This window comes from Salminus brasiliensis, chromosome 13 (assembly GCF_030463535.1).
Source record: "Salminus brasiliensis chromosome 13, fSalBra1.hap2, whole genome shotgun sequence".
Classification (NCBI taxonomy): Eukaryota; Metazoa; Chordata; class Actinopteri; order Characiformes; family Bryconidae; genus Salminus; species Salminus brasiliensis.
The window spans coordinates 16,196,216-16,221,147 of NC_132890.1; the positions used below are offsets into that span (position 1 = coordinate 16,196,216).

At 39.9% G+C, this 24,932-nt stretch overlaps 2 protein-coding genes across 3 annotated transcripts in view; one reads left to right on the forward strand and one right to left on the reverse strand.

Moving 5' to 3' along the window:
- Nucleotides 1-16,150, forward strand: part of necab2 (N-terminal EF-hand calcium binding protein 2) — a 135,016-nt gene extending 118,866 nt beyond the window's left edge. For both annotated transcript variants that reach the window (XM_072695520.1, XM_072695519.1), the window contains 4 exons: nt 9,057-9,169; nt 11,531-11,608; nt 13,285-13,376; nt 14,620-16,150. In XM_072695520.1, the coding sequence (XP_072551621.1) occupies nt 9,057-9,169; nt 11,531-11,608; nt 13,285-13,376; nt 14,620-14,648 (312 nt within the window). In that variant the 3' untranslated portion in view covers nt 14,649-16,150. The remainder of the gene's footprint in view (nt 1-9,056; nt 9,170-11,530; nt 11,609-13,284; nt 13,377-14,619) is intronic.
- Nucleotides 16,151-16,767: 617 nt separating this feature from the next.
- On the reverse strand, nt 16,768-24,712 carry slc38a8a (solute carrier family 38 member 8a). The gene is made up of 10 exons (XM_072695564.1): nt 24,524-24,712; nt 23,717-23,915; nt 23,375-23,531; nt 22,245-22,349; nt 20,258-20,315; nt 19,333-19,447; nt 18,460-18,607; nt 17,625-17,824; nt 16,983-17,034; nt 16,768-16,870 (listed from the first exon to the last, which is right to left on the reverse strand). Exons 1-10 carry the CDS (start codon nt 24,710-24,712, stop codon nt 16,768-16,770), a joined length of 1,326 nt encoding a protein of 441 aa, XP_072551665.1.
- Nucleotides 24,713-24,932: the final 220 nt, after the last annotated feature.

A 24,932-nucleotide genomic window follows, 5' to 3' on the forward strand; every position in this document is an offset into this window, starting at 1 on the left:
TGTAGCGTTCGCTTATTTGAGGACCTGAGGGGGATTTTTTCAGTTCAGAAGGCAGATTTATGCTTCACAGGGGTGAATAGGTTCTGATGTTAGAAATAAGGCTGATACACTAATACACATCCTCTCCACTGCCTCTGTCCCATCCAGTAGCGGTAAGAAATCACAGGATCACCACTGACCACATATTATTTGGGAGGTGGACCATTTTCAGCTTAGCTGTGGCATCAAAACATATGAGTGTGTCACTTTGTACACTTACTGCCCTCTATTATGTATACTATGTGGATAGAAGTATTGGGACTCATTACTCATTCGATGTTTCTTTTTTTTAAAAAAGAGGTTGTCCTGCTTTTGTTGGAGTAACTGTCTCTACTGTCCAGGGAAGGCTTTCTACTAGATATGGAAGCATTGCTGTGAGGATTTGATTGCATTGCATATTTCATATAGCTACAAGAGCATCAGTGAGGTCAGGATCACTTCATCACCCACCTCATCCCCAACTCCTTAACACATCCCAACAGAATTGAGCACCAGGATAAAGCACTTCACAGTGCTGGGGGCTATATACTCCTCTAGCACACGCCTGGCATTTGCATTGTGCCAATAGCTTTATGTTTATCTGCTCCGGAGAGTCCTATTCTTTTGGCTATACTTCTCTACAGGTGCTAGTCAGGCTGTTTGTCTGTGATGAGTTGATTCAAAATCCTGAACTCACTAATGTTCTTTGTTGCTAAATGTGGTCATATCTTCACAGCAATGCCCCAAAATCTAGAAAGCCTTTTCTCCCACAAAAAGCAGGATAAACTCTATTTTTAATACCTTGAGCAGGTGTCCCAATACTTTTGTCTATATATTGTAAAGCACAGTGTGTTTAGCCTAAACTAGACAAAGTTAACCTTTTGATGCTTCTCAGGGTAAAATGGCAGGATTTTAAAGAGTCATGCAGAGCAATAAGTAATTCAACGCAAGGTTCCGTCATTGAAAGAGAGTTAAACTGGCTCATAGTCATTAAAATCTTTTCAAGTTTTCCGTCATTTTGTGCTGAGTGCTGATTGTACTCGCAGTTGCTGGCTAATTATGGCCCTTTGGCACATTCGGTTGTCATGGCACTTGATTGCCACCGCTATCAACGCCACTATTACTGGCTCATTTGCATGCATACTTTAGCATGTTGATATCTGTTTACTCAGATGTAAGCTGGGATATTTCACTCATTTTCAGCATTAACTGTTTGCATTTGTTGACTTTATGCCTCTGATTTGAGACATTTTCTTCTCAGTAGGCCTTTGTACCAGAAAGGCTGTGTTATCTGAACACAAGCAATCTGAGGACAGGTGTTTTATAATGCCCAGCCTAGCTAAATTAACTGCGAAACATGTCTTTAAGAGTTGAGTGTTCTACTTCTAACATTGTAAACGACTCACTCTCAAACTCAAGTGATAGTACTGCTCTTAATTGGACAGCCTGTCAATGCTAGCCCTGTGTCTCTGTGATAAGGACGTTGTCCGGCCTTATCTTCTGTCGGAGTTCCTCTGGGAAGGGAAGGCTTGTGAGTAATCGCTCCATCAGTCTTGCGCGACAACAGCTGGGCATATCTGTAGCTTCAGCAGGTTTTTTTTAAGGCCTCGTCGTGCAGTATTCAAAGTTTAACCAACTTTAATAGTCTCTGGGACCCCACGCAGACCACCATGCAAGCATACACATCACCAGCCTTGTCAATACAGGCAGAATAAGAACAGAAAGAGGAAACAAGCTAAGTAGAAGAGCCGAAGGAGGAGGGAGCGATGGGCAGAGAGAGCTTGGCAGAGGCAGAGAGGCAGGGAGAGAGTGAGAGGCAGAACGATGGAAATTGAAAGCCCTGAAGGGAGATATATAACAGCGTATCTGAAAGCCATCCCTGCTCAATTGGGGGCCATAATCACGGGGGAAGGCTCCAGAAAGAGAGCACGCCCTGCAAAAAGACATGTGCTGGCTTTATCAGCACTCAGGTCTTTTTTTTTTTCTTTAGAGCCTGAGCTATTTAATCCTGTTTAAGCAGAGCCCTATATGGAAATGTATGCAAATGCTTATAAGAGGAAAAAATGAAATCTTGTGATTTACAGAGCACTCTGAAAGCAGGAGAGATGGTAGGAATGGGGAGAGAACGAGTGAGAGACAGAGAAAAGGGGGACGGTATTCCCCAGTTTCCATGGTAACACTGCAATTTCCATACCCCCCCACCCCCTCTTTAAGGTTGCTCTCGTTTGTATCTCACACATTTGCACATCCTTTCTCTCTCGCTCACTGAGGAGGTTGTGAAAATCATACATTTTCACCGGATTGTGCACTACTTGTGTCAGCTGTATTTGGTGATGTGTGTATGTTAGCATATGTGCGTAGTGCATGTATGTACCAGCCTAGCCCCATTCTTATGAATTAGAAGAAGTAGGGCAACTCTGCTCGGGAGTCTTCGAGGTTCATTTGGGCTTCTGTTTTTTCACACTGGAAAGGAGAGAACCACCCATGAGCATGAAATAGCTGTCAGAACAAAACCCAGTGTCTCTGAAATGGCAGCTTCATTGGAGAAGGAAAATTTACTTTTTACACTTAAAGGCCCCATATCACGCAAAACGTAATGTGCCTCACCTTTATGAAGTAAAAGAGTAAACAAACGATCCGATTTTCAAAACACAGGCCATACAATGCTTATTTTGATTAAAACGAACTCTGGTGTGATGACTTAGTTTTGTTCGGTTGTGTAACTTTTTAGATTCACTGTACATGTGATGTCACAAAAAATACATTTACATGTATCTGCATATTCAGACTACAGTGGTTTTGCCGCTCAGCCATAACATTTACATCACATTATTGTTTCTACACCCACTTTCCATTATATCCACCTCACTTCCCATATAGGAGCACTGAAAAGTTCTGTAATTAAGGACTGTAGCCCATCTGTTTATCTGCATACTTTGTTAGCCTCCTTTCACCCTGTTCTTCAGCAGTCAGGACAGATAGAAGTTTATTTTGCCAATTTAATGTCAAAATTAGATCAGATAATATGGTTAATAAAACAGGCAACAGTCAAAACCGAATTAATATTTAACCCGAACATCAGACAAAATCACAAATTCCAAGATCTAAATAAGAGACAAAAAGAGGATCAAAACCAGGATAACAAACAAAAACAGAGCCAAAGTCTAGTGCCAAAAAGGAGGTCAGAATACAAAAAGGGTCAAACAAAAACAGAGACAGCAAAGAGAAATGAACGCTCAGTATTAGAGAACAAAACAAACAGGATATAGGGGTCAGGCAACACAGACACAGGTGAAAACAGTACTCTAGAGGTGAGTGTAGAATGGCTGTGTAGATATAAACTGTGACTGGTTTTGCTGCATCAACATAAGTCATTCTGAATCATTTCTAGTTGTCCATTTGTCATGAAATGATCATACTACCCAGTGTAGTCAAATGGTTTGCTCTAAAAGCGATGATTAAACCAAAAGGTAAAGTTGATACTAACTCCAAGAATACAAAATAACACAAAATAATATCAACTTCTGAACGATGGCATTGAAGACTACGAGAGAAAAACTACAGAGACCTCCCTCAGAGCATGCTGATTCTTTATGCTTACTTTATGAGTCACACTTACACAGTCCAAAAAGCTCTCCGGAGTTATCAGCAGGCTTTTAGTCTGAATAAAGCCCCTTGCGGTTCAGGCAAAAACCCAGAAGACAAATGAAAGACAAATGAATGTTACAGGAGTCGGTCCAAATTGAGCATTTTGGGAATAAACCTACTATTAAAAATCAGAGACAGGGAAAAGATCAAAAGGTCCTTTTGTCTTTCTAAATATTTCACTGAACCTCTGGTTGCAACTGTAGAAGAACTGTGATGGGTAGGATTGTGGCTGGGGTGGATGGGTAATGTAGTGTTTCTGATTGCATTTTAAGGTGTGTAGAGTTGCATAGCGCTCCTGATTAAGTTTGGAGTTTATTACCAAGCTTTGGCTGGCTTATTGCCCAGGCCTTAGGGAAAGCAAAAGCTGGCCACTGTAATTGTGCTGTCAGACAGAACTTCACAACGCTTTCAATTAGTTTTTATCACTCCCTCCATCTGGGAGGAAAGTTCATATTACCAGAGAGGCAATCAAATACAGCAAACACTAATGCATGTGGTTCTTTTATATTTATATATAGGAGTATATATATTTTCTAGGTGTGCCAATATTCAGGTATTTTATGTATATATAAAAAAGGGAACACTTAAACACGATATAATTCCAAGTAAATCAAACTTCTGTGTAAATCAATTTCACATGCTGTTGTACAAATGGAATAGACAACAAGTGGAAACTATTGGCAATTAGCAAGACACACTCAGTAAAGGAGTGGTTCTGCAGGTGGAGACCACAGACCACTTCTCAGTACCTATGCTTTCTGGCTGATGTTTTGATCACTTTTGAATGTTGGTGGTGCTTTCACACTCGTGGTAGCATGAGACGGACTCTACAACTCACACAAGTGGCTCAGGTAGTGCAGCTCATCCAGGATGGCACATCAATGCGAGCTGTGGCAAAAAGGTTTGCTGTGTCTGTCAGCGTAGTGTCCAGAGGCTGGAGGCGCTACCAGGAGACAGGCCAGTACACCAGGAGACGTGGAGGAGGCCGTAGGAGGGCAACAACCCAGCAGCAGGACCGCTACCTCTGCCTTAGTACAAGGAGGAACAGGAGGAGCACTGCCAGAGCCCTGCAAAATGACCTCCAGCAGGCCACAAATGTGCAAGTGTCTGCATAAACGGTTAGAAACCGACTCCATGAGGATGGTATGAGGGCCCGAGGTCCACAGATGGGGGTTGTGCTCACAGCCCAACACTGTGCAGGACGCTTGGCATTTGCCAGAGAACACCAGAATTGGCAAATTTGCCACTGGTGCCCTGTGCTCTTCACAGATGAAAGCAGGTTCGCACTGAGCACATGTGACAGACGTGACAGAGTCTGGAGACGCTGTGGAGAGCGATCTGCTGCCTGCAACATCCTTTAGCATGACCGGTTTGGCAGTGGGTCAAGAATGGCCGCACAGCCCTCCATGTGCTCGCCAGAGGTAGCCTGACTGCCATTAGGTACCGAGATGAGATCCTCAGACCCCTTGTGAGACCATATGCTGGTGCGGTTGGCCCTGGGTTCCTCCTCCAGGAGCATACCCAGGCATTGTAGGGAGGTCATACAGGCATGTGGAGGCCACACAAAATACTAAGCCTCATTTTGACTTGTTTTAAGGACATTACATCAAAGTTGGATCAGCCTGTAGTGTGTTTTTCCACTTTAATTTTGTGTGTGACTCCAAATCCAGGCCTCCATTGGTTAATAAATTAGATTTTTTTTGTGTGATTTAGTTGTCAGCACATTCAACTTTGTACAGAACAAAGTATTCAATGAGAGAAGACAACAAGGTACTCTACAAATATTGTTTGCAATGTGAATCAGTACTGATCTCCTTTACAGAAATTGTCTGAAATGATAAATTAGCCTAGGTCCTCATAACTAAAGCTATAATTTGTTTTAGGTCATATGTGGAAGAGATTGGTTATCAAATCCGACAAATGAATTCACTGAAGCTTCACAAAATAGGCCCCAGAGGACAGCATGCCAATTTAGAGCACAGTAGGACTTTTGAGTGACATGCCTTTATATGAGAAAGGTGCAATTATGTAGAATAGGCCTGCATTGAGATGGGTATTATTTGATCTGGATCAGCTACCAAATTTCCAGTCTAATAATATAGTATTATTACATCTCTGGAATCTAGTACTCGAGTGACACATATTGCTGTGAAAGCTAGAAGTTGGTTGGAGTTAGCTCGCCCCTACGCTACATTGCAGAGCTTGAAGTGGTAAATGTTGGCTCCCTCTGGGAATGGGAGTCATAAATGGATCTCTTAACACAAGTCGTAGGTTACACGATATTGATCGTACCATCTGCTCTCTGTCTCCTGCATTTAGTTTCACTTGCACTGAAGAGGCAAAGGCTGATTGCACATAAACAGGGCGTGCTGCAGCTCATTGCTCTTCCATAGTGAAAAATGCAGTGTTTGCATTACGTTGCAGAGCACGGCACAGATCATTTGGGCACATAGGAGTGAAGAGCTCCTATTGGCAATGTTCAGGACTGCCCAGCATGCTGCCCAAAAGCTCTCTGGAAAAGCCTCAGATGATAGATCTAACTTCTGAAGAAGTATAAACAATCCCTTTCTGTTACACTATATGGACAAAAGTATTGGGAGGAATAAAACAGTTTCTCCTGTTTTTGTGGAGTAATTGTCTCTACTGTCCAGGTCAGGCTTTCTACTGATTTTGGCACAGCATTGCTGTGAGGATTTGATTGCATTCAGCAACAAGTGTGTCAGACATTAGTGAGGTCAGGTTGTTGGATGATAACCACCCCAACTCATGCCAAAAGTATTGGATGGTCCACCATTATTCCAGAGAACACAGTTCCACAGCTCAATGCTATGTGTGTGTGTCCACCCCTGGCATTAGGCATGGTGCCAATAGATTAATGTTTATCTGCTATGCTAAAGTCATATTCTACTGTACTTCTCTACAGGGACTAGACAAGCTGTGTGTATGTGCATTTGCAATGGGTGCAACTTAAAGTTTGTTGTTTATTTTTTTACAGAAAGGGTGTCCACAAATATTTGGACATATAGAGTGTATGCTTTAGATGCTCATGTGTATACAAATGTAATATTAAAACGCCATTTGTTCTCAGTTGGAAAATGTCCAACTTTGAAAAAATAATTTTCCCATTCGTTATTTTGACATTTAGGGTATTAAAGCAACATTTAAGTAACAGTGTTACTTTAAAATAGCTTCAAAATCATTTTTTGGGACACTGATTTGTATTAGAGAGTACATTATCTGTCATTGCCAGAATGCAGCTACTGTGCCATGTGACTTTGGTGGAGCGTGAACAGGACCATGCTTATCTGTTTCAGAGACAAGATGTTAGAACACCTTGTGTAACACTGCATAACCCAAGACAGGCATGTGTAAAATCCTGTAGGATTACTCTAGCATGTCAGTCCACATGCCTCTTTCACTTCAGATGCCACTTCTATATCTCTCAGCTTGTCAACAAATGCATTTGTAATTAAGGGGGAGGTCAAAGCGTGATCTGTATTTACAGCAGTGGTGTAAAAGTGAGTTATGCTCCACAACTGTAGGGGGTAGCAGAATAGGAGGGATCAACAACGTTGCTGATGCTAACAGCTTTTATATTGTTACTTTAGATATTATAAGGACTGGTGGCACTGGCAATGTTGGTGTTATTTTCTTTACTTTTTAATTAATTGTTCTCCAGCATAGTGAGTTGCACACTAGCTCACTCAGTTAAAGCTCCCTATTAGGTTCTATGGAATAACCTCCTTGTCTGGATTGGCTGAATGTTGGGTGGTCCACTTTTATGTTTTTCCTTGCGTTTCTGACTAGATTTTTAGCTCTGAGAATGTATTTTTTGACAGGTACTAAATTGGAGAGGGTTTCTCCAGTCATTACAAAACTGCTCTTGAAAACTGGTGGCCACCATCTTTAATGAGAGGTCTGCCTCTCCTGTGCTGGAGTAACATTGACTCTTCTGGACTTCTTTATTCTTGGTCTTTGAGGGTCAGTGAGGTCAGGTACTGATGTTGGATGATTAGTTGTAGATCACAGACAACACTCCAACTCCACAGCCCAATGCTGGGGCTTTATAATCTTCTATAATCATGTGTAGTTGCCTGAGATTGTCCAATTCTGTTGGAATATTTCGATGCCGATTTTACAAGTAGTACAATCCAATGCCTGTTGGAAACGGAATTAATAGAGGTGTCTGGTGTATATTATGTATCATCTAGAAAGGTTAACAAAATAATGGCAGTACCGGAATTTTGTCAGATCATGCTGCCATATGGATTTGTTGAATATTGAGACTTTTATAGTCTGTTTTATTTTTTTATTTAACTTTAAACATTAAAATTCTTCTTTAACTGGATACTTCTCTACTTGTCCTTAAACATAAACTCACAAATAAAACTAAATTAACAAAAATATTAGTCAAGATTTGAAATATTTTTAGAGGAAATAAAAAATGGTAGTTATCAGAAATCAGCCTGCTCTGAAATAATCATTTGTTCTCTTCTAGGTGACTGTACTTTTCATTAAATATGACTAAATCTCAGATGTAAATGAATAAATAATCAAAGTAAACACAACAAGTGGCTAATAAGTCTAAAATAAAAGACTGTCCTGGCCTGGCCTGTAGAAATCACAAGGTAGATGTGTGGTCATACTTATTGGGTATGCCCAGCAGAGATATATAGAATTAGCCTGTAAACAGACTTTCTGCCCACAATAAATCTGTCCAGATATTTGGAGAATGGCTGCCTATAACAACTTACCAGTTTCGAGTGGCGTTTAATTAGAATTTTGAAAAGTTCGTTAGGATCCTTTAAAAATGGCTCCAAACTTTAGACCTTTTCTGGAACATCGTCATTTCTAGCTAACCTTACCACCCTCTCCACCTCAGCTTGCCCTTAACAGTAAACCACAGCACATGATGTAGATATTCTTTTAGCAAGCATGTCAGAATATACCCGCTAGTATGTACAAATCTATTTATTTCCATTATTTACAATTCTTCATAAAATGTAATCCTTGTGCATTTTTGTAAACTTTCGTCTGATTTCCAAAAAAAAAACCTTCTCGACTGCTCAACTTGGAGAATCTCAGTTGACTGATGATTCGACTCATTGCCTTTCAGGAGGCAGCAATAATCAATAGCAGTTAACAAATGAGCTACAGCTGAAGCTCACTTAGCTACGATGCTTCCCAAAATCTGACCATCAGTGAACTCCGCTGTTAATGAACACAGACTGACATTTGGGAGGACAGTAATTAGTGAGTTTATTCCTTTATAACCCTTCTGCTTCCCCAGCACTGAGCCACTGGTCCCCCTTACTGCATAGCCAGGGAATTTGATACTTTACGATTGATCTCTCTCTCTCTCTCTTTCTCTCTCTCTCTCTTCCCCACAGTCCCTCTACTTGATCCGCCAAGAGATGACTGTTTGCCAGAAGCAGCTAGGAGAGTTCTGTGAGGCCCTGAAGCAGTACCTGAAGAATGTCTCAGCCCAGAGAGACTGTTTCCAGTGAGTGTGTGTTTATGTACTTACAGTCTGTAGGTTTATAGTAAACCATCCATTTTTGCGAATGTCTATTATCAGTACAGGCCTTTGAGAGTGGAACATTCTCCCTTCTCTAACAAGTGCATATGTGTGTTCTCCTCCGCTGGAGCTCGTTTTCCTTCATTGTGTCTCTATGTTTGGTTTAGAGAATGAATACGGGTGGCAGTAAAGCATCAGAGTTGCTCCCCGCCCAGTTGTTTTAGCTCATGAATTAATGATGTAAAAAAAGAAATAAGCAATGCAATAAGGAATGCAGTGACCTTCTGAATATCTGCAGTATGAAGGGAAATTAATTCATTGCTCAGTTCAGATCCTACCTATGCATCGGTGTAAACACACACTGAGCAGTTTTTTAAAATATGCTAATTACTTAAAGTCTCCTCTTTTTGCTCTGAAAACAGCCTTATTTCCTCATGCCATGGATTCCACAATATCTTGGAAACATTTCTTTTGAGATTCTGCTACATGTTGACATGATGGCATCACACAATTCCTGCAGGTTTTTCGGGAGCTCTGCTCATGCTGCAATACTCCCATTCTACCACATTCCAAAGGTCTTCTAATGGTCTCAGACCTGGTGACTAGGAAAAATACTGAAGAACACTGAATTCATGTTCATGAAACCAGTCTGGGGCAGCTTTTGCTTTGTGATGTGGTGCATTATCATGCTGGAAGTAGCCGTTAGCAGATGGGTAAACTGTGACCATGAAGGGATGCATGTGGTCAGCCAACAATTCTCAGATAGGCTGTTGCATTCAAGCAATGATTGCCTGGGATGAATGGGTTCAGAATGACCCAAAAAGACATTTTCCACACCATTACACCCCTCCTGCCAGCGTGGACTGTTGACACAAGGCAGGTGGGTTATGGATCCATGCTGTTGGCACCAAATTCTGACCCTGTCATCTGTGCACAAATCACAGCAGACATCAAGATTCATCAGACCTCTGGGGACTGTTGTACTGACAATCCCAAGAGATCAGCAGTTATGGAAATACTTAAACCAGGCTGTCTGGCTCCAACAATCATGCCAGGCTCACAATTAAATTTTTTCTTAGGTTTCAGAACATGCAGTTAGCTGTCTAATTCAAATGCGTTCATCTGTCCAGTGACTTGTGTTGGCTATTGTCCCGAGTAAGCACATGCTTGAATGTAAAAATCACATTCAGAATGTGTGTGTGTGTGTGTTGAATCCCTATAAATGAAATATTTATAAACACTAAGTTTGCAAGTTTCTTTAGTAGTGCTGGTGAAAGAGCCATGCCCGAGTCTGTGCTTTTAGAGAGGGCCTTGAGTTCTTCAGCATTTAGTCTTGACCTCATGAAGCATGTCGGCCTATTAAATAATTGATCAGTGAAGTTGCCAGGTTCGGGATAGGGTCCACTATACATACATTGATAAAAAAAATCAGTCTCCTGGGACCTTTTTCGCTTTTACCATGTGGCATCCACTTTGCTCATTTTAAGTTTTTTTTTATTTATTGTTGCTTTAGGACAGTCTGCTGAAACTGAATGAAGTGCAGCAGTTTCTACACCGTAGCTTATCAATTCACTCATGCTCCTGGATATAAGGGAAAGACTTTCTCTGACTTAATCACATGTACACACACACTCACATAAGGACTTCCAGCCCTGCAGAATGCTCTTTCTAAGCAGGTCTTGTCTGATAAGGCTAATTTAGAACTCTCACACTGGTGTGTTCAATAAAGCAGTGCGGTGCAATAACAGAGCTGTGAGCAGAGGCCGCAGGATTACAGCCTCTAATGAAAGCTGCCAGGCGGTCAATAGGCACTGGCAGCTCTGTCCACAGCCATGAGCTTATCTGTGATGTAAGCCACATGCAATATTTGGTTAATGTTCATCACTGCACTTTTCTGTTGCCTAAATACCGTTCGTTTTGGAGACGGACGAGGAACTACTGCCATCCAGTGGAGGGCTGCATAGTAATTGGAAATTTTCATTCCTATAATAAATCAGCACTCCTAAAAATAAAGATGCCATAAGGGTTTTTTTGGAACAGTGCCATGGAAGAGCCATCTTACATTTATGGTTCTTCATGGAACTATTTTTGCAAATAGGATGTTTGAGAGTCCTTTACAGTTTGAAGAACCTCAGTATCATAACAAAATTCAATAGCATTTGTCACAGTTTGAAATTTAATGCCAAACTCATTGAAGGCAATTACCACATTCTTCATTCTTCTAGTAAATTGATTCGTTAATGTTGTGATATTTTCTTCAGGATCTGCCCCTCGGCCAACTCAAGGGGCTTACGTTAAGAAGCAAGAAGTGTTTTATTCTCTCTCTCTCTCTCTCTCTCTCTCCAGTGTGACTGCAGTGCGGCTGCCTGATGGCCTCTCTTTCGTTCTGTATGAATTCTGGGATGGAGAGGAGGAGTGGAAAAGGTAGCTGGCACATTCGCTTGCCTTTGTTGCCTGAATGGGTGTTTGCTCTTACTTTGGAAAGCTTTTGTCCATTCCTTTCCAGCCCTGTGTCACTTCTCACAACAGTCTAAGACTGTCTTTATCAAGGTAAATAGAGAGTTCAGAAGACATTGTATAGGGGTCTATTTACTCAGGTTGGCTCAAACTTTAATATATACTGTACACTATACTGTACATTATTTTTACACTGTTTGTGGATGCTCTTTCTAAATGTGCAAATGCACACATACACACACACAGCTAGTCTCTGTAGAGAAATACTGCCAATAGAATAGGACTCTCTGGAGAAGATGATCATGCACCGGTTGGCACCATGCTTAATGCCAGGTGTGGGCTAGTGGGTTATAAAGCCCCCCAGGATTGACCTGTGGAGCAGTGGAACTATGTTCTCTAGAATGATGTTGCTCCATCCAATACTTTTGAGATCAGGTCATTCTGACTTTGCCAATACACTTACGCAATGCTCCGCAATGCTCCAAAATCTAGTAGAAAACCTTCCCAGGACAGAAGATACAGTTACTCAACAAAAGCAGGATAAACTCTATTTGATGCCTTCAAAAGCAACAATGATTGAGCAGATGTCCCAATACTTTTGTCCATAGGGTGTAGCTTACTGTACTTTTGCCACGGCTTACGGACCAGGTCAAAATCTACTTAGTGTAACTTCATCATAAGCCTACGTATACATCTGCTTTTGCTATTTGTTAATAGTCCAATGTGTGACCCTTTTGACCTGAAGAGAAACATCAATCTTTGGATGAAATGCCAGTGTGACATTTGGGTCATTCCATGCCAACACTAGTACCAGGCAGGTATCGTTGATGATTTCCATTTTTTATGAAAGAAAAAAAAAAACCAACATATTAAGAATAAGAATAATAATTACAAGCTGCAATTTAATTCAGCCATGAAAATAAAAAAATAAAAAAATAATAGTTATTTGTAATATTTGTTAGTCATTCCAAAAAACATCTTAAATACTGATTGAACTACTTATGTGATAACTGAAAAGAGCTGAAGAATATAATAACTGCAAAAAAGCAAATTGAAGCACAACTTTTGTATGGTAACTTTTTTTTCACGAGTTGGTCCGACATTGTTTAATTAGAATAGATATTTAATTAGAATAGATATGTATTCAATATGAGGTGATCTAAATCCATTGGGAGAATGACAGGTTTGCAACAAGGGGGTGGGAGATGGCATCCCCTTTCACCCTGCCAACTGAGCCTTACATCCATTACGGATTAGGAGCTGCATGACTTATTGAAGCTTTACTGGATATGCTGAGACAGTAATGCCTCAGAGTCCAGTGGTGCATGTTTTATTAATATTTTAATCAAATATAGATTTTAGCTGAATGAATAGAGAAAGGTTCTGACTCAGAACCTGACTCAGGTTCAATGTGTAATTTTTATATATATATATATATACATACATATATATACACACACACATATACACACTGTGCAGCCATTGATAGTTGACTCTCCAGGATTATTATCGATATCTATCACCTACAAATCTGCCTTTATTGCTTATGTTAGGTAAAAATTCTTAGACTGTGCTTCAGTTGAGGCAGCTTTGCGCTGCACAGCGTCTCCTCACTTTGTTTGGTTTATGTTCTTGCTCCTCAGACACCTTCAGACTGCAGCCTTCAAGGCCTTCCAGCATGTGAAAGTGGACACGCTGTCTCAGCCTGAGGCCGTGTCCAGCGTGGCTGTGCCAGGTGAGCCGCTGGGGAGGTGCCCTGCTGCAGGGCCTGCTTGAGGACTGGCTACACACCAGTCTCTGATGCTATTTGTAGTGTTGTATTTTTACTCTGCCCAGGTGGAATTCAGGGACAGAAACTGTGTAAGAGGTTCTTTTTTTTTGAAAGTGGGGAAGTGCCTGCTGAGGTCAACCCCAGATCTTATGTACACTTACTGGACACCCATTCTTAAATATACAGAACTGCGACTATGTGAATGGAAAACATTCTGAATGGGTCTTGCAGTAGTAACCGTGTCAGATAATACATAAACACATATTAACCCATTAATGTCTATATCTGAAAATGTTGTCTGAACATGTCTGAGCACAAATCTAAACAGATTTACCATAACACCAGATCATTTAGCCCAATCAGCTCTAAATACAATATGGGAATGACTTATTCATTCAGAAACCTGTTCAGATGCTGAAACATACACGGTACAATAAAAAGAAATCACATTACTGCAGTTTTAGCTTTACAACACTGCCTGTCAGTTCATCCAGAATCCATTAGCAGATGGCTTTGTTTTTAAAGGCACTGTTAGCATATTGTCATTGAAAAAAAATTTGTAACTTTCAATGGAAGTCAGTGTAAACTTAAGAGTTTATTCAAAGTAATTACAGACAATGATTGAGATACATGCTTTTCATTGGGAAGCATTGGGTAATCCACCATAGCTCACAACACAGTGTTTACTGTTTACTAGTCTGGTACATTGAAAGGTGGCATGCATGATTTACTGTGCTTTTGTAACTCCCAACGACAAACAGCATTGTGAATGCATCACGTCCTCTGAATGAATCCAGGCCTTGTTTTTCAGCTTTGAATTATGCTAATGTCTTTATTTTGTTCCTTGTACGGCTTAGAACATAATGCCATAAATAAAAGCAACAAATTGAGACCTTAGAACAACAAAGGCCTTTTCTAATTCAGACATACCTCTGAATGGAAGTAAATGACAAGGAACCAAATGAAAAGGGTCTAAATCGTGTTTGAGGAAAAGCATGAAATCACTGCTGATTTGCACCACAACCGAACAGATTATTGACCTTTTAAAAAGCAACAACAACAAAAAACGTGTAATTTCATTATACCCTCAATTTGATGTAAACAAAATTAGCTGGACTTGGTTTTAGGGGCTTTGTCCAGGTTTTGAAAATGCACTCCATTCTGACTGTTCTCCATCTTTCTCTCCCTCCCTCTCTCTTCTCTCTAGCCGCCTGGTGCAGTCTTAGCAAAGACTGATTGGAAGAGAGCCAGTCTGCGGGTAGAAGACCCACCTTAGCCTGAAACCCTCCCCTAACCACACTCCTTCTCTTCCTCTTCATCCATAAACCCTTTTTCCTATGGCTCCGTTTCCCTCCAATCTCAATGCTCACTCTATATCGTGCTCCTCCTCCTCTCTCCCCACATCTGCAGTCCCTCTCTTTTGTAACTACTTGTTTACATGGTGTTGGTTTCATACTGAGACAAAAGCAAAAGCGCTGACTGCAGAGAAATGTTGAACACAGTGCCGAGTCCTTCTTTAGCTGAGTTCACTCATAGCTCCTAACAGGAATTGCACTGGGACAGAATTCCCTCGGGAATCCTTCACGGCTGCTAAGCGGCTCAAAACACAGTGAAAATATCCTATTAGCAGTCTCCAGTTACATAAACAGTTTCTCGCCACCCACAAGAGGCTTGATTAATTTTTCATGGCTGTTTGGTAATCTACAACAACGCAAACATGCATTCATGTTTAGTAAACAGTTTCTCTAAGCCTGTCAACAGACCTCGCAACAGAGGTGGACACAGCCACGGGTTTTACCAGCTTGTAGTGGACGAGAACATCTGTCAGGATGTAATGGGTACTTTGATCTGCCTCTCTGAAATGTTCTGATGTGCTGTTTCAATCAAGTGTTGAAGAACCAACAGTCACGCATCAACCCAGTCAAGGTGCATGTGCAGTAAATGTTTACTTAAATGAGGTTTATAGAGAAAAGCTTATGACAGAAGAATATTTTATCTTGGAAAAATATGGATGGTTTACTAATAAGAAATATATGGCTTATTAAATATTCACAGGAAAACAATTCTTGGTTGAGCATTACATAATCCAGACTTCAAATTCCAGAATAGTGTCTATTCTACAACAACAATCAAAATCTCACCATTTACGGAAGAACAAACTGCCTCAAGACTAATTATGGAATGTAGGATTCGTGTTTGTGAGTAGAAAATTGTGGAATTCTTTGTAGGCTCTTGGAAGAACAGGTTAAAACACTAACAAAAAAAAAAATAACCCAGGTGAAGCAAATTTTCTGCAACTTTCCTAGCTGTTTGCTTCCCCAGACAACCCAGCTTCCCCAAAACCTACCCCACCCCATTCCATCCCTCACGTGAGTGCATGGTCCAATGAATGTCCAGTAACTTATTTGCTGTAGTATTTAGATATGCTACTTTCAATGGATTTTGTGCATTTCTTAATTTCTTTTATATTACTCCAGTAAACAAAAACCAAAAAAAAAAATAAAACGACTGAGACTGAGAATTACACGAGTGGAATAAAAACTCCAGTATGAAGTCACTTTTATGGCATTGTTTAATGAAATACTTCTTATACCTATGTATGTTTCCGTAAAACTGGCTTTCTCTATTAAAAGTGAGTGTAGAGACTTATTGCAGGGATGCAAATATATTCGTCTTAACTTTGTTTAAAATCTAGATTATGTAGGAGTGATGCAATTCAATAAAATTAAAAGACTAAAGTTAAATGGGTCATGTCTTTTTTTTCCTCCTTCCTCTTTTCACACTTCTGACCTAGGCTGCTGTATGTCCGAGGCCACAAGCCACAAAACTGGCTCCGGTTTCATTATTTAAAAGGTGAAGGATATTGGTCCCTAAATATAGTAAAATAATAAATAAATAAAACAACTAAAAAGAATAAATGTATAATTACTGAGGTTATAGTTATAAAGATGTCTGATAAAGTGAGAAAACTACAACTGGTGTACTTTCATTGGACTGCCAACATATGGCAACTGGTAGCTCCAGTCTGTCCAAACATCAAAAACATGAAAAGTTCATAACATCCTATCTGACATTATATCTACAGAAATATAATATTTACAGAAAATTTACAAGCATGACATTGGAACAACTGTATAGGTCCTCAGTACTTTCAGGCACTGTTCTTAAACAATTCTGTTTAAGATCATTTCTCCAACATACTGAACTGGTGGAAGTGGAAGTGATCACATATGAAAGGAAGTAAAATATATGAAAACATACCCACCTTTTTTTTAATACTGATAGCCCATAAATATCTGTAGACGTGAGTAAATAAAATAATTCAAAAGCCTCTGAAGAAGAATGCTGAGAGACGTTATAGCTTATTCAGTATGTGCATGACTGCAATGGAAGTGCTCTGGCCAAAGATGAATGTGCCACATAAAAGTGTGATAACTCCCCATGCAATCAGAACAATCCTGTAAACACAGACACAAATCAGAGTACGGAACCGGTGACAGACTGTATAAAGCTTATACGAGTAGAGAAAAGAAAAACAAAGCAACTTCTGCAGCTTCAAATCTATCTCACCTAAGTCTTGCTGACACTGGTTGTGACTGCATGGCAAATATCAAACAAAGCCCTGCAATAGAAGAGAAAGTTGACATGCAAGCAAAGCAAATTTAGGTATGCATGAAGATGCATTTCTCTCTTTTTTTATCATCCCTAACTTGGGGAGAAGAGGGTATTTTTATTATTATTATTATTATTATTATTATTATTACACTGCACCATTACTGACCAATGGACCCTATTTGGCATGCCGTCCTATTTTGCCATTTAAAGAGGTGCTCAAGCAGCAGCCTCTTACAAATTATTTGTTCACACTGCAAATCCAAATGTGTTACTTAAATCTGATTTCTAGACATATTGTTAGGATTTCAATTGACCAAATCTGATACGTATGGTCCAGGTACCAACTTCTACTTACTACTTAGTTTCACATCTTTCATATGCAAGTAGTCAGTCACAGTACGACAGGATTAGGAAGACTGAGAAGCAGGTTTTTCCCCCATTTGGAATGCTGCTTCCCTCCATAAGCTAGTAGTTAGCCATGCATTGATTAAGAATCTTTTGACTTTCTTTTTGTTGTTGCTAGCAACGCAGGCTTATTAGCAAAGTTACAGTAGCTAGCTAAACAAATCCCAGTTATCCCATATTATGCAATCTGACCTGGGAAAATGAAGATGAAGAATGCACTAATTCCACCGATGACGCTGATCACTTTGCTGATGTCTGGGACAAACACTGCGATGAGGAGAGTGGTAACAATCCATGTTATTGTTAGGCCAACTCTGGTGCAGGTCTCAAAGCAAGGAGTCACCATTAAGTGTGTCCGTCTGCACTTCAGTAACGGATCCTGAATCACAGACCTGTTGAACAAAAAAAAAAAAAAAAAAAAAGCTTTTGTACAACCACAAGAAAATCTGCCTTTGAACATTGGAAAGATAACATGCAATTTGTCTTCACTGGTGTAAACCCACAAGATCTTTTTAAATCAGCTAATAATCAACATGTAACTTCTTGTTTGAACAATACTCATTGCATTACAGTTATCAAAAACAGCCACATAAATACCTTACCCAGACTTTATGTAATGAAGTGTTCATTCATTCAATAAATATATGCCCTGTATTTTCCCCACAGTACTGTGGTTTACATACGGGCAATAAGACTTCTGCCTTTCTGTTCAGGTGATTACCATTGAAAGATAAGTGCTGGGGGAGCACGTGGTAGCTCATTTTGATGGACAGAAATTAAAGTAATAATATAAATATTATTATCTAAAATAGATTTAAAATATTAAATGAATGGCAGCTATCCAATTGGCTGCAAAAAATAAAAAAAGATTAATTTATGTAATTTGTTAGTTCTGCTAATGATTACCATGCCTGAACATGGCCTACAATTAAGTCAATTCATCCATAACCAAATATTTAAATCCATAAAGCTAGATCAGCTAGCTATTCAACTAAAACTAATAACAGGACAAGTGTGGTTATACTACCTTCCCAGCAGGACAACAATGGGATAGATGGTGATGATTGAGACCCCAAAAAGCAGCCTGGCAATAATCATGAGGACATCATCACCACTATACGACATCAGAACATCTGGGGCAACATTTTTTCCAAAGGTGAGATACCCATAGATCCCTAAAAAAAATAAATAAATAAAAATCACACACAGATGAACGTGCATACAGGAAGGGACACAAATATATATACACACACATACATACATGCACTGTATAATATTTTAATATTATAGATTTCTAATATAGATATAACCAATGACTCAGATGGCTTGAAAATGGCACTCAAACAGTCAATAAAATACCATTCACAAATAAGGAACCTGTTCTGGACTCTAGACGAAGCATGAGTTTAGCAGATGTGACACATACCATGAGGGTTCATCTTTTTTGCCAGTGACAATTGGCAAGTCAAATACCATAAATGTTCAGTTCTTGATTCCACATAATTGGAACAAGTGCAAACAATAGCTACATTTATATTTTATGTAGCAAAGGAAAAAAAAAATCAGGATACATTTCTGTACTTTCTATTTCTGTGTTGTATCTTTAGACAAGCCTCAAAACTAATATATAGTGTATTTACTAGATAACCATCTACGTACAACCTTTACAAGAGCACAAACTCAAATGCCAACAATGATCAATTGATCAAAGTACTACTAGAATATTTCTGATAATTCCTTACCTTCTGTTTTTTGTTAATCAAATACAGTATTACTTCAGCAACAAAAACACAGATACATTGAAAGGACAATGGGGGCACATAAATGTATATAAATACACAAATACGTGACAATGAGTGATTTTATCTACAAATGAGTATAAACACACATTTAGTCTCACCAGTGAGGGAGTAGATGACAAGACAGAAGAACATTGAGACTAATGAGATAAAGACCCAATGAGTGAGCTTCTTATTTTCCATACTGCTGTATATGGCAATGCAGGCCTCGTGACACTGGATAAAACAAACAAGACATAAGGGGGATTACTGAGGACTGAATTTACATTCCAGAGTTCATCTCATATCATCCAAAATCTTAATGTAAATTACACCTGGAGCTGGAATGTCTGTTTTACAACTGCAAACCAAGGCAAAACATTTCTATGGGCAAAAGATGACCAAAATCAGCTTTTGGAATAATAATGATAGAATACATTATTTAAATACTGCAATGTTTCTGATGTGTAGTTACCCTCCCTGCAATAAGAAATGAGGAAAGACTGGCAATTCTAACACATCTTTCCATTAAATATGAAACATGTCCCCTTCACATTTGAGTTAAACCAGTTACCAGGCTCAGTGCACACAAACACACATGATCATTAAAGAAAGGACCACAAAAGAGAGAAAAAAAAAAAAACTTCCATCTAACCAGGTAATTTCTTACACAGTTCTTTCAATATGCCTTTTCCTTTCCATTTCCATCCCCACCCTGTAATCAATCAGCCTCCAGCGATGGGTGCAGAGGGCTCCCGTGCTCATATGTGGCCTTACACTCGCCTTTTATTACACTTTTGATAACTCCCTCTTTGCTGCCTTGGTTTCCTGGAAAGCAATAAATAAAGCCTCCAAAATGTATCATTTTTCCAGTGCTTCCCTCTCACCTGGCCCTAACTATTATAGTAGGAGTTGTATGAACTGGGCCTTACGAGTGATGCCATTCTGTGTAAGAATTTCAATGTCCCACTCGCACGTAAAATGCCAGCACGGAAAGTAACTGACAACCCCATTACCCCACAGTCATTACAGCCACCAACCACTCACCTGAAAGCCAAAGCAGATAGTGGGAATGACGCTGAACATTGAGGCCCAGGAACTTAACCTAGGGGGGGAAAAAAACGTCCAGAGACTAGTATAAATATAGCACACAAAGGTAACACCTTAACCACTTCAAAAATTTAAGAGGAGCTCCTTTTGTCTTCATGTCTCTTGGCCTTCAGAAAACAATTGCATCCTTGATTGCTCAGCTGTCAATCTCAACCTTATTTAGCCTCGGCTCTGACCTCCAGACTGGCTGGGGCGGAAGAGATTAGAAGGGTTAACATAAAGCATGCATAGAGAAAGGCAAATTATGCACCATTTGAGCATTGCTTTGATTCCTGCCATTTTCCTTTTAAAATATAGTGTTTCCCCTCCATGTCTGAATTCTTAAATTTGTGCACATACACTATATGTCCAAATGTTTGTGGACACCCCTTCTAAATAACGCATTTAGCTACTTTAAGTCGCACCCATTGCTGACAAATGCAAATGCACACATACAGCTGGTCTGGCCCCTGTTGAGACCTACTGCAAACTGAACTAGACTCTCTAGAACAGATCAACGTTAACTTATTCTCTGAAATGACGATGTTCCATCCAATACCAGATGAGGTGGGGTGGATCAACCCACATTCTGACCTCATTAGCGCTCTTGTCGTTAAATGCAATCAAATTCTCAATCAAGTAGAAAGCCTTTCCTGGACATTACAAACAGTTACTCCAACAAAAGCTGGATAAACACAATTTAATACATTTAAGTTCTAAAGAAATAATAAACAAGCAGGTCTCTCAATACTTTTGTCTGTTATGAGACCAACAGTTCATGCATTTATTGAGAAAATATATTTGATATTCAATCCATTGTTTAAAAAAGTGATTACCCCAGTCCTTTCAATAGCTAAGCTACATTGAACGCAGACGCTTTCGGCTATGTTGCACAGCTGTGTTGAGGTGTTTTGGCCACTGCACCCTTTTGCTGAACTGTTTTAGCTGCTTCAGTAACATTTTCAGGGCAAAGAAACATGAGAATTTCTATTCTCCCAATAAACAATCTATTCATATTTAATACAGTCCAAATGTAACCAGTTTTGGTTCATCAAGTACTTAAATGTCAAGTACTCATTAATTACATAGATACTGATTTTCTGTATTATTTCATATATTAATGATAATAACCGTCTTCTTTTGTTCTTTTAGAACATGAAAATTGTGAAGTATTTTGTTGTCCATTCTGCTTAATTCTGATATATTCTAATTACTTCTGTATAGTCAGAGCTAATGCACAAAGAACCAGTTCTATTTAAGAACGCTCTGATACTGAGCAAAATTCCAGTGTTTTTCCAATAATACTAAGCTCTCCACGTCCCACCGTTGAAAAATGGCAAGATGTTCCTACTGTGAAATACAGTAATTGCTTTACATCTGATATAACAGCACATGAAAAAGTTACACTTCCGATTAGTCCTTTTCTTACTCAAGAGTCATGAACACTGACTTTGGCTAAAGCAAAAAAAGAAAGAAAATTGTCTTGGAACCTTTCGTGACTTTCTGAATGCTTTGCTGCTGCACCCTTAGGGACATTGTGGCAGGCCAGCTACTTCTACGAAGATGCAGCAGGTACACAATTTGTAACTGCGATTCAGTAATGCTTGAACATGAAAATAGTTTTTTAACCATTTTCGCACAGGCATATTTCCCTCAACTAGTCTGGATTTTCTTTTTAGCATGGTCTTGGACTCTTCCTCTGGCCTAGTACAGCTAGTGAGATCAGAAGCTCAGATTAAAACAGAGCTATATCTGTTCCGTTGCACAAACAACTAGCTTTGAGAATTGTTTTAATGGTGAGTATTGGAAGCTAGTGCAGTGCTGTTTAGGCCAGCCCTAGACCTCACCAGTAAATCTGCAAGACCACAGTGTTGGCTGCTTATAGCATCTGATTGATAACAGTCAAGCTCATCACTGAGATGTGTAAATGAGATTAAATACTTACCCACTGCTGTATATGGGTAACAGGTGTGCTTCCGGGACGGCTCTTGTGTAATACTTCACAATGATGGCTATGGTCAAATATGTAGCAGCTAGCGTGCCTAACACACTACAGAAAACAGAAGGAAAGGAAATAAATTATTAGACATTTCTGAGAAACTATGTTCACTTACCAAGCACTTCATAATAGAAGACACTTGCAAACACTGTACTGTTAACTGGCAGTAACGGGTCCAAGGTGTGCCAAGAAAACACACATCATTGCACCATCTCCACCAGGTAGGACTGTTCACACAGGGCAGGTAAATCCATGGATTCATGCTGTTGGCACCAACATCTGGTCCTACCACATGTGATCCTCAGCTAAAATCGAAATTCAGGCAGGGCTGCATTTATCTAGTGTAGTTTGTCTAGTTTTGGTGAGCCTGTGCCCACTGCAGCCTCAGCCTTCTGTTCATGACTGACTTTTGAAAAAGGTCAAAAAGAGGGCTTTTGCTGTTCTAGCCCATCCCTCTACAAGGTTCATCCAGTTTCTTTTCAACACAATTGTACAGAGGTTATCGGAAGTACAGTAAATTTGGTCCGTATCTACATGATTCACATTGCGCTGCTGCCACATGATCGGCCATTAAAATAATCATATGAATGAATAAGTGTGCAAGTCTTCCAGTAAAGCAGTACATTTAATGAACACTGCTAACATCATTAGTGATCATTTTCAGTTAATTCAAGGCCTGAAATGCAGTAACTAATGAATCATGTAGAAGGTCATTGTTTTAAAAAAAAAAAAAAAAAAAAAAAAGATTATTATGTTCTTAAAGTAATAGTACAATCAAACTGTGACAACCTGTTTATCATCAGCTTTTGTTTACCTAATTAATGACATGGCACCGAAAACAATGCAGTGCTCAAATCTGATCAGTGTCTCACACTGTTATAATTACTACTATAATTACTAATTACTCATTTTTCCCCATTAAACCGCCTGAATTATCGCAGGATTTATCCAGTTCATACATTTCATTTTCAAATTAGCAGATGGAATACAGTTAGTATAATCACAGAATCCATCGCCTTCTCCTAATCTTACAAATCCGTCAATCTTCCACAGCTCCTTGACTAAAGGTTTCTCACCTGATGTATTTTTGTATTCCAATCTCTTTAGGGATAGAGAGGGGGAGGATGAGGAACAGGCACAAGAGGAAGAGTGTAAACCTCTGGTCTGTGTACCAATGATAAGGCAGCTCACTTTCACTCGAGCCAGTGATTACCTCGTAAATGGAAACCCACACTGTGAACAAAGGAATAGGGACAGACGGAATTGATAGAAGCAATTGAAATCCTTTTGCATCAACATTCACTACTGTGTGACTATGTGACAATGAGCTTACCATAAAGCAGTTAATAAAGATACCTAGAACGGACACCATACCAGTAAAGCCAAACAAAGCAAATTACAGTGTGAACTTGATTTACATTTGTGTAGCTGGTCTGCCACTATAACCAGAAAGGCCACGGAAATCATGAAGAGGTTGAAGACGAAGCAGATCTCACAGAGCTTTCCGATGGCAGATCCACAAACGTGCCGCACCACAGCCTGGTAGGTGTTCTGTCCACTGATGGACGAGGAGTAGCCCAGGATGACCAGTCCACTAACGAGGAACACAAGAGACATCTGAAGAGGAGATTGAACATGAGCATGATAAGCTTCCATCATGTGCATTTTTGAGGATCACACACACAACCACCATGTCCTATATTAATATTCCACACCATACTGACATTCTCCAGACACCTAAATCAGTCATATCTACACGCTCCTAACATTTCTCTCATATCATATCTAGCCTACACTCTTCAAACATTATATCAACAATCTCTCACACACAAACCCTCCAATCATATCTTAATCCCACATCACATCTACACTTTCCAAACATTTTCCTCATATCTTCAGGCTCCAGAATGCATATCTAGCTACACTCTCCAAACTGCATATCCACAGTTTCCAACATCAGTAATCAGCAGAGCTGGCATATAGTTATCAGGCCAGTATCAGAAGAGGGCTGGGTCTAGCTAACTGTTATCTAAGCTACCTTCCACATAACTTGCTCCCAAATGCTAGCTAATTTCATCTACTCCATTCTCTAAGCAATGTTTGCATTCCACATGTACGAAGACCGTCTTATTCAACATAAAACACCTCGGAAGTTTTAACGTTAAAGCTCTTACAGTTTCATACAACACCATGAAGACGCGTCCGGCGTTTTCTAAGGCACTTACCATTTCCACAGTGAGAGCGGCGTGGATTCCTCCTGCCCGGGCGAAAGCCCACGGAAAGTTCAGCAGTCCGGCCCCCAAAGCGGACTTCAGCATGATGACCAACGCTCCGAAGGAGCCCAGCCTGGGGCCGTCCGCGGACAGCGCAGGTTTAGCCAGTAAGCTAATGCTTTCCTTAGCCAGCTCCTCCATGTTTGACGTGAAGCAGAACTCTCCCCAAAACCGCACGCGCCCCTCAAACAATTAGGTGAAGGGCGCGAGGAAATCAAACAGGTGATTGGCTAAAGCTTCAGGTGTCAAGCTTGTACACCAATCAGATCAGTGAACGACGGGTCACACCCAGCAACATGGCTGTCGCCATCACTTTATCAACAGTGTCCGTTGAAGCATAGGCCTCTCAGACTAAGCATAC